The sequence below is a fragment of the Ictidomys tridecemlineatus genome, chromosome 5 (assembly GCF_052094955.1).
Source record: "Ictidomys tridecemlineatus isolate mIctTri1 chromosome 5, mIctTri1.hap1, whole genome shotgun sequence".
Lineage (NCBI taxonomy): Eukaryota > Metazoa > Chordata > Mammalia > Rodentia > Sciuridae > Ictidomys > Ictidomys tridecemlineatus.
In genome coordinates, this window is record NC_135481.1 from 7,206,878 (window position 1) to 7,223,647 (window position 16,770).

A 16,770-nucleotide genomic window follows, 5' to 3' on the forward strand; every position below is an offset into this window, starting at 1 on the left:
TTCTAGTTTGTCATTGTGGTTAGAGAATATGGGCCTGTGACTTTCAGCTATATTATTAGCAATTTCTTAGACTTAACTGTTGATGATTTTATTTTTTTTATTTTTTTTAATTTTTTTTTAGTTCTCAGCGGACACAACATCTTTGTATGTGGTGCTGAGGATCAAACCCGGGCCGCACGCATGCCAGGCGAGTGCGCTACCGCTTGAGCCACATCCCCAGCCCAACTGTTGATGTTTTTGTTGTCTTTTTATTTGCTGTTTCTTGTGTTACACTCTCTGCCACACTGTCCCCTGGGTATATTAATATTTGAGTCTTTTCCCAGTTTTTTTGAACCAGGGTTAAGTGGGTGCTTAACCACTGAACCACATTCCCACCCTTTGTAAAATTTTATTTTGATACAGGGTCTTGCTGAGTTACTGAGATTGGCTTTGAACTCTTAATCCTCCTGCCAAGCTGCTGGGATTAAAGGTGTGCACCACCATGCCCTCTTCCCAGTTCTTTACACTTTCATTGTTGGTTTTTATTTTTACAGATGAAAAGTCTGATGCTTGTCTGAGTCGTCTTTCTGCCCGCCCCCCCCTTTCTGGAAACTGGTTTGGTTTTCTCTTTAACTGTGAAGTCTGGATTTTTTAAGTTGTCAGTTTTTCTTTGGGACATTCAGAACTCTTAATATTCTACAATCTTTCTTTAGTTCAGCAACAATTATCTCTTTTTTTTCTTCTTTCCCTGAATTCTTTGGAAAAATATTGGATTTCTGTACTTTTACCTTCTGTGTCCCTTAACTATTCTCTTATTTCCAGTTCTTCTGTTTTTTCCCCCTTATCTTTTTTCTCCATATTCTAAGTGAATGACACAATTTGGTCGTTTTCATTTGTTTTGTTTTTGCAGTGCTGGGAATCAAACCCAGGGCCAGATGGTATACTAGGCAAGTATTCTACACCTCCAGCCCCCGCAGTTTGGTCTTTTTGATCATAAATACTTTATTCAGTCAAATCCATTGTGCTCTCTGGCCCATTCAATATAATTTCCTCTCCTCTCCTTAAAATCTTGTGTTTTATTTCCCAGAACTGTTTTGTCCTTTAATCTGTTTTATTTAGTAAATGCAGTAGCTTCCCAGTTACTGCTAAAGATTCCAGTTAGTTTTTTTTTTAAATTGTTTTATTTCCTTTACTAGTAATGCTTCAGGTCACTTGTTTGGCTTGTTTGACAAGGGACTTTTCAAGGTTGTCATTTTCTTCAGCTGATACTTGGTTTTCAGGTGATACTTGGTTTTCTGCTCATTTATAGATGAGGTATACCATTGGTTAGTAGCAATTGTTGATATGGGTATCTGCAGAATTTTCCTTTTTCTCTGCTGTGGTCTCCTATTCCTGGCATGCAGACATTTGCTCTTCCTGTGGCATAAGGATAGGGAGGTACTGGCAGGTGGGATTTTCCAACTCCCAAGTAAAAGAAAAAGATGATCTGTTAAGAGATTTTGCTGCTGCATCATTGTATTGAAAACATTTTGTCCATTCTTATTGGGTCTGACACGTATAGTAAGAGGCCATCAAGCTAGGCTTCCTATAGAAGAGCCATCCTTCTTGTCCTTTTGGGACAAGTACAAAAATGAATGTGTGGTTCATCTTAAAGTTTCCTTTAACTTTTTCATTTATTCCCCAAATTATCTAGATTGAGTATGGCTTTCTCAAACCAGCAGTCTGATTCCGTCTGCTTTCTATTTTCAAAAGTGTTCTGTAGTTTTGGTTCACCGATGGTATTCCTTTTGTTTGTTTTCTTAGTGTAGCAATGAGCTTTTATAAAATTCTTCTGTCATTTCAGTGGAGTTTTGAAGGTCAGGCTACATCTTGAAATAAAATTCCTCTTCGGGTTCACAATTCTAACTAGCTTTGTTTTGGTTTAATTACTTGTCTTTTTCTGGAAAGTGTCATTGCTCAGGGACTAGGTGATGGTTATAGGTGAGGCTACATGTCAGAATCCTCTAAGAACTTTTTGAAAATAGGTTCTCTGAGAGCAAGTTCTGAAAGTAGCATTTTTAAAATGCTCTCTCAGTAACTGATGAATTCCAATTTGTATGTGGGACTTTTAGTTTAGGTATGTTCTTTACATACCAAAAATAGTCTGGTTTGGAATATATAATTTAGGGAAATGAAGAAAGGATGAGTCACACTATTTTGGGAGCTGCTGCTTGCTTCCTTTTTTCATTCAGTTTCTAAGAGATGAATAATAAATGTCTAAAGAGATGCAAATTTAATACAAATATAAGTTTCTTCTGCATTGTGGGTGTGTGTGTGCGCCCACATAAAATTTTCCAGCAGAATTATCTTCTGAGATAATGACTTTCATAAGAATTACACTATCAGAATAGCTAAGAATGGATGTTTAGATACTGCTGAGATTTTTGTTGGTTTGGTTTGGTCTCTAGATCCTAGTTTCTTGATCTCAGACATTTTAAGTACTAACTTAAGCTCACCTTCATAGTTAAAGATGTATGTCTATACCTGTGCTGTGGCCTAGGAAATTTGTCCTTTTGAAAAACTTTGCCAAAACTGTATATAAAGGCCTTTCCTAAAAAACATTGATTAATTTGAGTATGAACAGTAAATTGTGTTTTAGGTATTTTCTAGTTAAGAATGTTTTTAGAAAGAAATTGGCTCTTTAGTGAAGTGATTATATAGTTTTTAGTTTGTGAGGTATCTACTCCTTTACAACACATCTGGCCTTTTTAAATGTGAAGCAGTTGAATTTATATAAAGATTCATGCTTTTCAAGTTAAAAAAAAGGATATTTAAGGAATCAGTGGTTTGGTATTGACCTTCCTTATACACATAAGCTAATTTAAAATAAAATATTTATTTGGTTATGTTAAATTTCTTTTTCAGTTTTATATTTGACTTATTGCTTTTTTTATTCCTAAGGCAGCGGTTAAATTGTTTAAAATTATTGTTAGAAGGCCAACAAATGTATTTTTTAAATCAAAGCTAGATTTTAAAATAAAATTTTTAATAAATTGTTTTAATGTTAGTAAACCCTCTGTTAGTGGACTGCAGTGATGAATGATTGATAGAACACCAGTACCACAGCTTTTAGGTCAAACTAATATACTCAGCATGTGTCTATTTGTTCTGTGTAGAACTGGTAAATTATTTCTGTATTTCAGAATGGAACAACAGAAGAAGTGACTTCAGAAGAGGAGGAGGAAGAAGAGATGGCTGAAGTAGGTATTTTATGTAAGAAAATCATTTCATAAATATCTTTATTTGTGAACATTTGTTATCTTTTTTGAATTTTTAATTTTTAAAAGATGTTTTTTAGTTGTAGTTGGACACAATACCCTTATTTATTTTTTTATGTGGTGCTGAGGATCGAACCCAGGGCCTCCCACTTGCTAGGTGAGCTCTCCACTGCTGAGCCACAACCCCAGCTCCTTCAGTTATTCTTTACTCTCTTTTTAAAACTAATGTTAATGTGGAATAATGAAACACATGTTATATTTGGAATGGAATATAGTTTCTAAATTCTGGCTTTACCTCTAATTAATGATAGGCGTTTTTAAAGAAAAATGAAATTATGGCATTTACAGGTAAATGGATGGAACTAGAGAATAATCATGACAGTAAAATAAGCTATCCCCAAAAAACTAAAGCCAAATATTTTCTGTGATACATGGGTTGTGATCCACAGTGGGGCGGGGGGAATAGGGAAGAATGAAGGAACTTCAGTTTGTGTAGAAGGGAGTAAGGGGAGAGGTGGGGCTGGGAAGGATGGTAGAATGAGACAGACATTACCTGCTGTTGTCTGGCTGGGCGAAATAACCAGGAGATGACAACCAATTTGAAGGCTGAGGCGGGAACTACTTTATTGCGAGTGAACTCAGCGGGAACTCAAAGTACCCGGTACCCTAGTGCAGAGGTACATATACCCAACTAATTACACACAGCTTAACTTAATTAAAATAAACTAGAAACATCAGTCAGTCATTAAGAAATCCTTATCATCTTAATGGCTCGCATCTTAATGGTTCACTGGCCTTGGCCCAGAAACCACTCCTTCTAGCATACTGCCAGGCACCATCTTAACTTGGTTGTGGACCTCATCAATTACCCTATATACATGTATAATTTCACTAGTGGAGTGACTGCACCATGTACAGCCAGAGGAATAAGAAGTTGTGCTCCATTTGTGTACAATATGTCAAAATGAATTCCACTGTAAAATATATTAGTAACAAAAATGATAGGGCTTTGAGCAAATTATTCTGACTTCCTTGAATTTGATTTTTTAGATTATAAGAATTTGCACTAAAAATATATTTACATTTATTGATTACTATTAAAATCAATATTTAACTCATTTGGTTATTTTTAGTGAAAACCACTGGGTTTAAGAAGTTTTTTATTTTTTTCTTCTAATTAGTTACACTAAGTGACAATAGAATGCATTTTGACACACCATACATAAATGCAGTATAACTTCTCATTCTTGTTGTAAAGCAAACTGGTCGTGTAGTCATATATGTACATGGGGTAATAATGTCCGACTCATTCTACTATTCTTCCTACTCCCATACCTCTTTTCCCTCCCTCAGGCCCCTCTGCCTAATCCAAAGTATCTCTATTTTCTGTTTCTATATCCCAAATCGTGAATTAGCATCTGCATATTAGAGAAAACATTTGGCCTTTGTTTTTTCGGGATTCAGTTTTATTTTGCTTACCATGATATTTTTCAGCGCCATCCATTCACCTACAAATGCCATGATTTCATTCTTCTTTATGATTGAGTAATATTCTATTTTGTGTGTGTGTGTTTTATATATAATATATATTATATATATATATACCATGTTTTCTTTACTCATTCATCTGTTGAAGGGGATCCAGATTGGTTCCATAGTTTGGCTGTTGTGAATTGAGTTGCTATAAACAATGATGTGGCTGTGTCACTGTAGTATGTTGATTTTAAGTCCAAAGGAAGAAGAGTGGGATAGCTGGGTAAAATGGTGGTTTCATTCCAAGTTTTCTGAGGAAGTTTTACATTTGAAAAAAGGAATTTGAGAACATTTTAGGGACTACTCATTAGGAACAAATGATATAGTCTTTTGTAGAAAAACCATCTAAGAACTTTATTTCAGTCTGTTTTGTGGTCCTGTACTTAGAATACTAGAGACTAGGTAATGTGTATCAAGAAATTGATTTTCTTGCGACTCCAAAAGGCTGAGAAGTCCAATATAAGGTGCTAGTTTTTGGTGTCTGTTGAGGGTCACCTTGCTGTGTTCTCACATGGTAGAAGGCAGAAGGACGAGACAGTGGGTTAGCCAATGCTGTGAAGCCACTTTTATAAGGGCCTTAATTTCATTAGTGAGGAAGGAGCCCTTGAGGTCTAGTTATCTCTTTAAGGCTCCACCTCTGATATCGTCATATTGGTGGTGAATTTTGGAGGGGACACATTTAAACCCTAGCAAATTTAGTGGAACAAATTTTCAAAGACAAACTAAGTAGTTGTTAGATATATAATTTTAGAGGTTTTTAGGCTCTGAGACTTTGCATTTAAACTGAAATTTTGGAAGGCAGTTCTATGTCTCTGAATAGACCAGATAAAAAAATACACGGATTCCATGGTCTTGACTTTAAAAACTTTTTTTTTTTGATCTTATTAATTCAGGCTTTTACCTTATTTGAAAATTTTTAATCTAAAATACACTTTCAGAATGCCTCAAACCTAAAGAAGTAGTAGTGGGCTTTTGGAAGTAAATAATTCTCAAAATTGTCCTGTTGGAATGACTTTTTGGAGTAAACTGTTTAATGTTTTCTTGCAGTTCATTTTAGGTGAAATAAACTTTATGAAAACATTAACCCATTTTGTTCCATCATCGCAGATGTGGAATAACCTGTAAAAACTTACAGTATATAATTACATATAGTATAATAATAAGTATATAATTATATAATAATGTATAAAAGCTCTAGATTGTGATTTCCAATTTATTTTATTGTACCTAAATATTCAGAGTTTAAAAGTTGGGACTTAATGGGTTAAACCTTTTCAATGGGTTTAGGATATAGTGAAGTAACATTGTACTCAGAGTTCAGATATTTTTCATTTTTTTCCTCACAAGGTAAAACAGTGGACAGTAATGCTTAGGAAAATCAAGAAAGGTAGGAGTCTAGACTTTGGTGATGTGTAGGATAGGTAAAAAGAAGATATTCCAGGCTACTAAAATAATGTGGGGATGGCAAAGGCTCAGAACAATCTTGGACACAGGTGTATGGATGCTATCCTTTTGGGAGAGGAAGTTGATGTGTTGGAGTCATGGTAAGCAAGATTGGTTAGGAAAGGCAGAGGGTTAAAAATTTTAAATTAGTGACAGACATTTATATTTGGTATGCTTATTGATAAGAATGTCATTAGCAGGGAGTAGTATGACAAGATATTGTTTTAGAAAATGATTAATTCTCTCTGGGATGTGCTGATTAGGATTCAAGTGGCGTTTTATGGGTAAGAATGTGATTGAGGGTGAAGAGGTAGGAAGAAGAGAAAGGCTAAGGGCATTTATGAGAACTCTGCAGGAAACAAGGATAGGAAGGAAGATTATGATTCAAAAGTACTCATCATAAGAGAGTTTCATGAAATGGAGTCATGGGCTGGGTCTGAATAAAAACAGAATGTCTTAAGGCCTGAAGGTACAGCATTCTAAGAAAGAGACCCACAGAGTCTGGACACAAGGTGGTCATTAGCCTGGTCTAGAAATCACAGTGAATTAGTCTGCTTGGAAAAATGAAGATTGTAATTAGAAATTTTTGCAGTTGAAGTAGAGAAAAGCTAGATACTTGAAAGAATTAGGATTTTAAAAAATCCTGCATAGATTTGTATATGTGTAAGAGCAGATAATACAGGAAAAAAGGGAGCAAAATGATGTGGTAAAGATGTTGTTCTAGGGGTGGTATTAAAATTCTTTTTCTAATAAAAGTTAGTAGATGCTTACATAGAAAACTTGGAAAAGCAATAAATATTCATTTGGAAGTAACAACTGTTGTTAACATTTCAGTATGTCTTTCTAGTTGTTCTTTTTTAGTACTTCATTTGGTATAATTGAAATTCCGTGATTTCCATTTTGTATTTTTTATTTTTCATTTGAAAGGAGTTTTTTTTTGATACAGAAGAAATAATTATGCTGTGTTGGTATTTTAATTTCCTTATAGTACTCCACTGAAATAATGGTTTTACTGTGTTTATAACATGCAGATTTTGTGTTTGCTTTTGTGGTTATTAAGATGAAAAGGCATAGTTATGTCTAAATGTGTGTTCACATTTTAGACTGGTCAAAGTTAGAATTCTAAAAGTCAAGTTTCTGGAACAAAGTATGAATAGTTAACATTTTTAATGTCTGCTGCTAAACTGTTTCAGAAGTTTGTTTCATGCAGATGGTATGTACCTGTAGTCCCAGCTACTTGGGAAGCTAAGGCAGGAGGATTGCTTGAGTCCAAGAGTTTCAGACCAGCTGGGCAACATAAGGAAAACTCTAATTAAAAAAAAAAAAAATTCTTAATTGATTTATAAGACGGCATACTTGGTAAGAGTCATGATTTTTATAAAACTTAGTTCTGCCTTACTCATAGTCTGGCTTTTAAACAAAACATAGAATATCATACAAGGGAACCTTTTGAATATTCATTTCCTCTCCGCCTCGATGTTGAATGGATGCAACCTCTCTTTCCTGTTCCTTTTTATTCTAGTCAAGGTTAACTTAACTTTAGGGATAAGAAACTACTGAAGAAAAATAACTTGAGTAAGCTATTATTTTTCTTCTTTTTGTAGGATATAGAAGACTTGGATCATTATGAGATGAAGGAAGAAGAGCCTATTAATGGGAAAAAGTCAGAGGATGAAGGAATTGAAAAAGAAAATTTGGCAATATTAGAAAAAATTAGGAAGACTCAAAGGCAAGACCATTTAAATGTAAGTGTGTATAAATATCTAGAACCTGGACTTTTGTGGTTAAGTAATTATAGATAATATCAGGCAATTCATTCGGAGACCAATCTTAGATGGTCTCTTCTAACCCTGCTTTAATAGTGTTCAATCATATTTTTTGACGAGCCACTTTCTACTCTGGTCATCTACTCTTTCCATCCTGGAACCATCTGTGATGTTGTTGTGTGCCCCCCTTTTCCAGCTGTTCATTGTTTTCTTTGCTTACCCTCTTCCTTGTGGGATCTGTATAATCAGATTCAGTCTTTTACTGTTTGGTTTCTTTTTCCTCCATGAATCTGACTTTTGGTCTGTCCTGCCCTGACTACTTCACACCTCTTTATCTGAAGAAGCATATGGGGGTATGAAATGAACACTGTTTGACAAACATGCCTGTGTGACTTCTGTTTCCTCAACTGTAAAGTGTGGGCAAATAACACATATCTTTTGGATGCCTGTTGGGAGAAATAAGAATGTGTACATGTATATGCGTATATATAAATGTGTGTGTGTATATTTATAGACATATGTAAATAATTTCCAAGAGAAGGAGACATCAAAATAATAGACTGGCTCTCTAATCACTCATTACCACGTGCCTTGTATTATTTCTTTTTAATTGATTTTATTTTTTTAAATACACAACAGCAGAATGCATTACAATCCTTATTACACATATAGAGCAGTTTTCTATATCTCTGTATATAAAGTATATTCATGCCAACTTATGCCATTATACATGTAGTCTTTTTTTTTGTATTACAATTCTTAATGCACATATACCACAATTTTTCATATCTCTGTATATAGAGTAGGTTGACACCCAATTCGTGTCTTCATGCATGTACTTTGGATAATGATGTCCATCACATTCCACCATCCTTGCTAATCCTCTGCCTCCTCTCTTTCCCTCCCTCCCCTCTTCCCTATCTAGGATTCATCTATTCCTTCCATGTTCCCCCTCCCTACCCCACTATGAGTCAGCCTCCTTATATCAGAGAAAACATTTGACATTTGTTTTACTGGGATTGGCTAACTTCACTTAACATTATCTTTTCCAGTGCCATCCATTTACCTGCAAATGCCATGATTTTATTCTCTTTTATTGCTGAGTAATAGAGTTATTTCTTAATTCCATGAAATCTGAGGACCAGTTACTTTGTCTTAGGCAAACACAGGGAATGCATTGTTATGCAAGTAAGTGCCAAGATTTGTAAATAGTTAGAAAATGCTTCCTTCTTCAGTCTTATTTAATGTTAATTTAATATGGCACATCTTTTTAATATAATAAGGAAATTTAGCTAACTACATATCTTGATTATTAAAATAAGTTTGTGGTAATTGAATTAATGATTATTATACTTATATATCTTTTGATTGACTCCGGTTAAGATGCATTATAGTCAGAACAATTACAAATTATTGAACACTTTTCACTTGATAAACACAATGTTAAGTACTTTTTATTTTCTATGCTTTCTCATTAAATTTTTATAGCCACCGTATGAAATAGATAATCTTTCTTTATATTTTATAGATGTGAAAACTAGGACTTAAATCAGTTTAAGATCACCTAGTTAGGAAATAATATCTTTGTACTGTTTTTTTCCCTTTAAATGTAGTATAACCTTTAAAATCTTTAAAATTTACATGATTGAAATTTCACATGATAAAAGAATAGTTCCATTCATATTCAGTCTTAGGATAAGATATTGGCACATTTTCATCTTTAAAGAAGTCCCAGTGTAATTCTACACTGTTACAGAGTCCATGATGGTCTGATTATGTTTTGGGTAGACTCACCTTTACCTCCCCAGATTATAAGCAACGCTAAATGAACCAGACTTATCCCCCCAGTTTTATAATCCTTTTAAACTTGATAATCCTTCATTTAATTGAGCTTTTTTCGACTTCTTGAAGTATAGAATGGTAATTCATTGTAAACTTTTATGTTAAAATCAAATACCTTAAATCTAATTACTTGCCTCAATAGACCTTGTAAACAGTAAGTTTTATGTTTCAGGGTGCGGTGTCTGGGTCAGTGCAAGCTTCAGATAGACTTATGAAAGAGCTCAGGGACATATACAGATCACAGAGTTATAAAACAGGTAAAGACTCCTGGATTTCTACTGTCTCTGTCCTTTTGCTCATTTCTATTTTCAGCTTATGTCATTTCATATAACTGGATAGAAAAAGAAATGTTTATTAACTTTTATAGATGCAAATTCCAAAAGATGTAGGAGTTCCAAAAGATGTAGGAGATAAGATAGGATGAGTTAAGTTTTTGGATCAAAGAAAACGTTCTTTATAGATACATCATGTTTTCACCTTCTTCCTGATCTTTTTGAAAAAGTGTAATATTGCTTTGTAAAATGTTTTTTTAAAATTTTTTAGTTATACATGGACACATTATCTTTATTTTTTTTTTATTTTTATGTGGTGCTGAGGATCAAACCCAGTGCCTCACAAGTGAAGCAGGTGCTCTACACTTGCTGAGCCGCAACCCCAGCCCCTTGTAAAATGTTTTTAAGATTAAATTTTGTATATTTCATTATGCAAAGAGAATTTTGCCAAGTTTATTTTTATTAAAAATAATAAACTCTTGCTACAGGGGTAGTTATGGTACTATTTTAAAAATAGATGGATTTTTTTCCTTTTTCTTTTTTTTGCCATTTCATAGTTTGACTCTTTCTTACCCAGTAAGATTTGAATATTGTGGAACCTCTTTAACTAGAAGTAAAGTACTTGTTAGAGTATTATTGGGAAGAGAACTGATCTTTGGGTGGAAGGTTAGCATTATGATCTATTCAAGAATCCTCAGTGATTATTTGAAAATCATTAGAATTGCTTAGAAACTCAAAACAACCCCTCCACTTAGAGTGCATGATAAGCCAAATTTGAATTATCAGAACTTTGAGTACCCCAATAGTTTTTCTTACGAAGAAGAAAAGTTCTAGCTGTAGAAACCTAGACAGTTAAATGTTTGGATACTAGTTTTATCTTCAAATGTTAATAAATAACTTAATTTGTTTTAGCATTGTTTATACCAGCAAAAAAAGAAAATCAGATAGTAGGTAGAATTAGTTGAACTACCACATTTTTTAAAATTTAGTTGTAGATGGACACAATACCTTTATTTTATTTACTTATTTTTATGTGGTGCTGAGGATCAAACCCAGTGCCTCACACATGCTAGGCAAGCGCTCTACCACTGAGCCACAAACCCAGCCCCAGAATTATTACAATTTTTGAAAAGATTGACAGTATAATTTATGTATATTGACTTGGAGAGATGTCCCAGAAAGCATAAAACAATATATGTAGGATTCCCTTGTTTTAGAAATGTTTCTTCATATACTTAGAAGAAAAGTCTTAAATACATATGATTTTGTGTAATCTATTTTTTTGTAGGTAATGGTAAACAGTTTCTGAATTCATTAAAGAATCTTCTTAATTTATAGCATTAATTATCTGTTAAAGGTATAAGAGACTTAGTCCCAGTGGTCAAATATTTACAGTATAGTGGAGGTGTTTCATTTTTTAATAGCAAAATTTATAGATTTGTTGACTATTTAGTATTTATGTTTACACCAGAGTAATAGTTATGCAATCAAATGAAGAATAACCAGCATACCTTTTATCTTTTCAGGGATTTATTCAGTGGAACTCATAAATGACAGTTTATATGACTGGCATGTTAAACTGCAGAAGTAAGTGGCTTTTTGGTGCTAAACCACTCTTTGCAAAGTTAGACTATCACAGTAAAGTGGGGTTTTTGCTTCTGTTTTGACACCTTTATAATACAGCTTTTATTTAGAACTTTAGACCTTATTTCTATGGAAATAAGGTTGTTAAATTGAGTGGTTACTGAGGCTTAGTAAATGTCTGAGAAAGAGGTACCAACTGTGAAATAGTGGTTCATGGACTTTGTGACAATGGCAACTTAGAAACAAAAGTGTATTCAATAACCTAATGAGGGCTGGGTTTATAGCTGAGTGGTAGAGTGCTTGCATAGCATGTGAGAGACACTGGGTTTAATCCTCAGCACCACATAAAAATAACTAAAAGTTATAAAAAAAATTTTAAAGTGTGTTCTACAAAAATTACATAAATATGAGGCCACATTGAGGATAGCTTAAAAAAATAACCTTATGAGGCTATAATATAACCCATTTATGTTTGAAATAGGGGATTTGGGTATATTTATATGACTATTAAATATATGACTGTGTATATTTGTATAACTGCTTTGGAAAACTATTTGGTATAGTAGATATTTGTACCCTCTAGTTCAGGAAGCATATACTTCACAAGAAATGAGTACTTGGGCATGCCAGGAGACAAATTTAGATTTTTATTACAGTGATTGACTTTTCATGGTTTTGTCAGTGACAGATTTCTCTCCTGAACCCCTTGGCTAATAATGTAATTTTAGGAAGGTTTGTTAAAATGTTTTTGAGTTCTTGAGAAAATTATGTACATATGACTGTTAACTTTGAATTCCCTTATTAGGATACATTTAGAGGAGCTGGGGTTGTGACTTAGTGGTAGAGCACTGGCTTAGCATGTGTGAGGCCCTGGGTTCGATCCTTAGCACCACATAACAAGTAAATAAATAAATAAAGGTATTGTGCCCAACTACAACTAAAAAAAAAAAAAAAAAAAAAAAAAAAACACCAAAACTAAGAGTACTACTATTTATTTTTGGCATTTATTCTCAAGGAACTACAGACCATATTGGCCTATTTTTCCTGGGGCTCTAGAGTAGCATTAGAATTTCTTTGTGTGAAACTTACTCTGAAGCTATGCTTTGGCTCTTGGACTGGTTCATATTTAAGTTTAGTAAGAAAAATTCTCTAATTTTCTGTTTGAATTGGCTCTTGTTTTGTTATTCTTAGGGTTGACCCTGATAGTCCGTTGCACAGTGATCTTCAGATCTTAAAAGAAAAAGAAGGCATAGAATATATTTTGCTTAACTTCTCTTTTAAGGTAAGAATATAGTGATGGGACTTCATAGGTTTCAAATGGGAGTGCATATTTGTATAACTGCTTTGGAAAACTATTTGGTATAGAAGACATTTGTACCCTCTAGTTCAGGAATTGTCTAAGCATATACTTCACAAGAAATGAGTACTTGGGCATGTCAGGAGACGTACATAAGAATGTTAAAAGCAGCATTGTTTATAATAGGCCCAAACAGTAAATAACCCAGATTTCAATTAAATGGAGAATTATGGTATTCATAAGAAGTAACAGCTATATGCGACAAGATGGGTGAATTTTAAGTATAGTGTTGAGCAAGAGAAAACAGATCTCTAACCTATTTTAAACGGTTCCATTTAAGTAGAGTTCAAAAATAAATGAAACTCGCATTGTGTTGGGCATTCTCAGTGGAGGCACTATCATCCCAGTGAGGTGAAAATTGATCCTTGGTGTGAAAAAAAATCCATCATACGGTCCATGGCTCCCCAGAGGGCCACAGAACAAACAAATATGCAGTTCTGTGGTGTCAAAATATAGAGGGGTTGGGTGGGTTGAAATTAGGAAAAATTTTTCTAAAAGGATTTCTGAGGGTGATAAAAATTAAAAGAAGGCTAAGAAATGCTGACATGGATTCATACCTGGGCCAGTAAAACTTATCAAGAGCAAAGATGTGATTACCATACAGGTTAGGATAAGGAGTCCATGTAGGAGTTGAGAGCTAAAAGGGCATTTGTGTGCTCCTTGGATACTGACTGTAGTCTTTCTTGAGCAGGGTGTTGGTTATGTGGGCACATGCCTTACAATAGCCTGTTAAGGTGTACCTCTATATTTTATACACTTTTCTGAATTTATTATATTTAGCAGTTATTCTTAAGATGCTACAAATATTTAGAAAGAATAGCAATGGAATCTAGATTAAAATGTTTTGATAAAATGTAGTGGCTTAAATTTTAAAAAATATATTGAATCTTTTGATTAAAAACACTAGGAAGTATCCCTAAGTAGTTACAGTTGAATTATATGTAACTTCTTTTTGATTGGCTCTTTTAAATTGTGAGGAAAAATTTACTCAACAATGCCTACCAGATATTTTTTCCCCCCATTTCAGTTAGGTAGCTTTTATGCATTAGGTGATGGAGGGCTTTAGATCTGACATCATCTAAAATATCCCTAATCTTCAAGAGCCTGTAGTCTTTCTGGAGAAAAATCAGTGTGATGAAGGCTGTAGGCCATTTTTGGAGGTTATGGTGAAAAGTCTGGGCTCTCACCTTTATGTAGTAAAGAGCCATTAGAGGTTTTTACAAAAAGACATAGTTGATCTTTGAGGATTTTTCTTTTTTATTAAATAGTCATTGTGCCTTCAGTGGCAGAGCAGAGTTTGGGCTAGAGTACATTTCTGGAGGATAAATTGGGGTTTATAATTTAATCTTGACAAGAAAGGCTGACAGCCTGGCATAGGTGGTAGTAGAAGTAGGTGAGAGTAGATGGATATCGGGTGTTTTGAAAGAAGAAAACAAAGACTTGAAAAGAATACTTATAGAAAGAATGGCAATAATTTTTTGAAAGTTTCTTACTTTGGTTTCGTTTGTGTATATTCTGATTTGGGTTATCTTATGACTGTACTTCTTGAAATAGCCTAAACTTTTAGTACTTTTTTCTCAGTTTTGTTAATGCAGAAACTATTTCAGTTATTACCTAGGGTTGTTTTCCTAGAATGTGAGTTGGGCATGTATTTACTGAAGTTGATAATCTTCACTTTTACTGAATTTAAATGGGGCAGTGAATTAAATACCTAAGCAAAACAAACCAGCAAACAAAACTACTGAAAACCAGGAAGGTATTTAAAACAAAACAAACAAACAAAACAAAACAAACAAACAAAAAAGAACCTCTTGCAAAATATTTTGTCCTGAGAAAATCATTGTTAAATCATATACTCAGATGCCCAACACCAAGCTTAAGAAATAGAAACTTATCAGTACCTTGAAGCTACCTACTTTGTGCCCCTCCCTTTCACTTCCTCCTTGGAAGCTATTTTTATTTTATTGATTGTGCTGCTGAAGATTTGAACCCAGAGCAACCCCTGAATGCCAGGCAAGCACTCTTCCAATGAGCTATATTCCCAGTCCATTTTATTTTAGTTTGAGACAGGGTTTCACTAAATTGCCCAAGCTGACCTTGAATTTGTGATCCTCTTGCCTTAGCATCCTGAGTAGCTGGGAATACAGGTATGGGAGGTCTTTTAAGAGGAATATGAAATCTTGGTCAGGAGAATTTGTGACTGCAGGTAGTGTTTTCATTATTTTTTCCTGCCCTAGGTAGAACTTCAGGGAGGGGACGATCTGGGAGGTAAATGGCTGAAATTCTATTGGATTTGTGTTACTGGACCATGTCTTCTGACAGCAGAAAGAAGGGCCTTTTCTAGGGTTGGAGTGTTTCTTAAGAGACCTGGGAAGAATGTGATTGTCCTGAGCTAACTGACCTTATGAAGAGGACCTTAAACTGAATTGCCAAGTTATTAGTATCGGGATTCACAGACTTTGGAGGATAGCAGGTATGACTCAGAAAGAAAGACTCACAGGAAGGAGCCAGAATTAAATATATTTATGGTCTCGGATATCCATAGTCACAACTTGGAGAGTCATGGATAATAAGAAAAATAGAACATGAAGTATAACATAAGAATGGGGATGGTACCTGGTCAGCAACTTTGTAAATCTGTTCCACGAGTTTTTTTTTCCTCCCCCTTTAGTACTGGAGATTGAACCCAGGGCACTCTACTACTGAGCTATATCTGCAGCCCTTTTTATTTTTTATTTTAAGACAAGGTCTTATTAAGGTGCAGAGGTTGGCCTCAAACTTGCCATCATTCTGCCTGAGCCTGGCACTACAGGTGTGCACCATAGTGCTTGACTGAACACTGCTTTTAAGGAAGTGATTTTTTTCAGGTCACATCTGAATCATTGCACTGAATTCTGAGTTAGTAAAGAATGGTTTAGACAGACAAATTTTGGTTCATTTAGAGAATAGTAGCCAGGATTGGAAAAAAGATTCTATTCCATGTCTTAAGATTATTAAATTTGTAGAATTGGATAGTAGAACATTAGAGTTCATGATAACTTGTCTTCAGCTATTTGTAGGACTGTATATTTGGAAGCATTAGTTTTATTTGTTTTGATGTACACAGGATATAAAACTAGAACTAATATGTCAAATTATAAAGAGGCAATTTTCAACTCATATAAGGCAGTGATTTGTAACTATTTAGAACCATTGGATGATATAGTCTTTCAAAAATAGAATGTTATTCATCCTTAAGAATAGCTTACAAGGCCAAAATGTTATATTGGAAATCAGATAACTTGCAAGCCTGAGAGTCTGTTTCTGATTTAGTGTTCTATGGTAACTCAAGCTTCTATTTAACAGTCAACCTCAAATTTTTTTATTCACTGAACTCCATTTTATTTCTGAAAAATTTTGATTAGTTACGTTCCAGGGTACAGCATTTTTGGAGCAGAGTCCCCAGGTTTTGATACAGAAAAATGATTCTGAAGAACTATTTAAAGTGAAGATAGTTCTCAAAAGAATGGGATCACATATTTTAAGATCTAGAAAAATAGAAGTTTAAATGAGGTTCCACTTTACCATGCTTTGCATCCATGCCTTTCATTATGCTGTTAAAAAATGAGTAAATGTTGAGCCCTTATTTGAAAGTAGATTATAACTGTTATTAAGGTAGTATCTTGTAGGTAGATTTTCTTTCCAACTTGCAATAGAAATTTCATGATTATCAGCTTAGCCATCAGAAGTATGCTTTA

The 16,770-nt window shown here is 34.1% G+C and overlaps 1 protein-coding gene across 7 annotated transcripts in view; it reads left to right on the forward strand.

Moving 5' to 3' along the window:
- Positions 1 to 16,770, forward strand: part of Ube2q2 (ubiquitin conjugating enzyme E2 Q2) — a 57,456-nt gene that overhangs the window by 23,781 nt on the left and 16,905 nt on the right. For 6 of the 7 annotated variants that reach the window (XM_078049183.1, XM_078049180.1, XM_078049181.1 and 3 more), the window contains 5 exons: positions 3,162 to 3,218; positions 7,817 to 7,957; positions 9,993 to 10,077; positions 11,619 to 11,679; positions 12,868 to 12,958. In XM_078049183.1, coding sequence (XP_077905309.1) covers positions 3,162 to 3,218; positions 7,817 to 7,957; positions 9,993 to 10,077; positions 11,619 to 11,679; positions 12,868 to 12,958 — 435 coding nt within the window. Of the gene's footprint in view, positions 1 to 3,161; positions 3,219 to 7,816; positions 7,958 to 9,992; positions 10,078 to 11,618; positions 11,680 to 12,867; positions 12,959 to 15,270; positions 15,507 to 16,770 lie in introns of all 7 variants that reach the window. The other variant, XR_013438678.1, reaches the window with a different exon arrangement.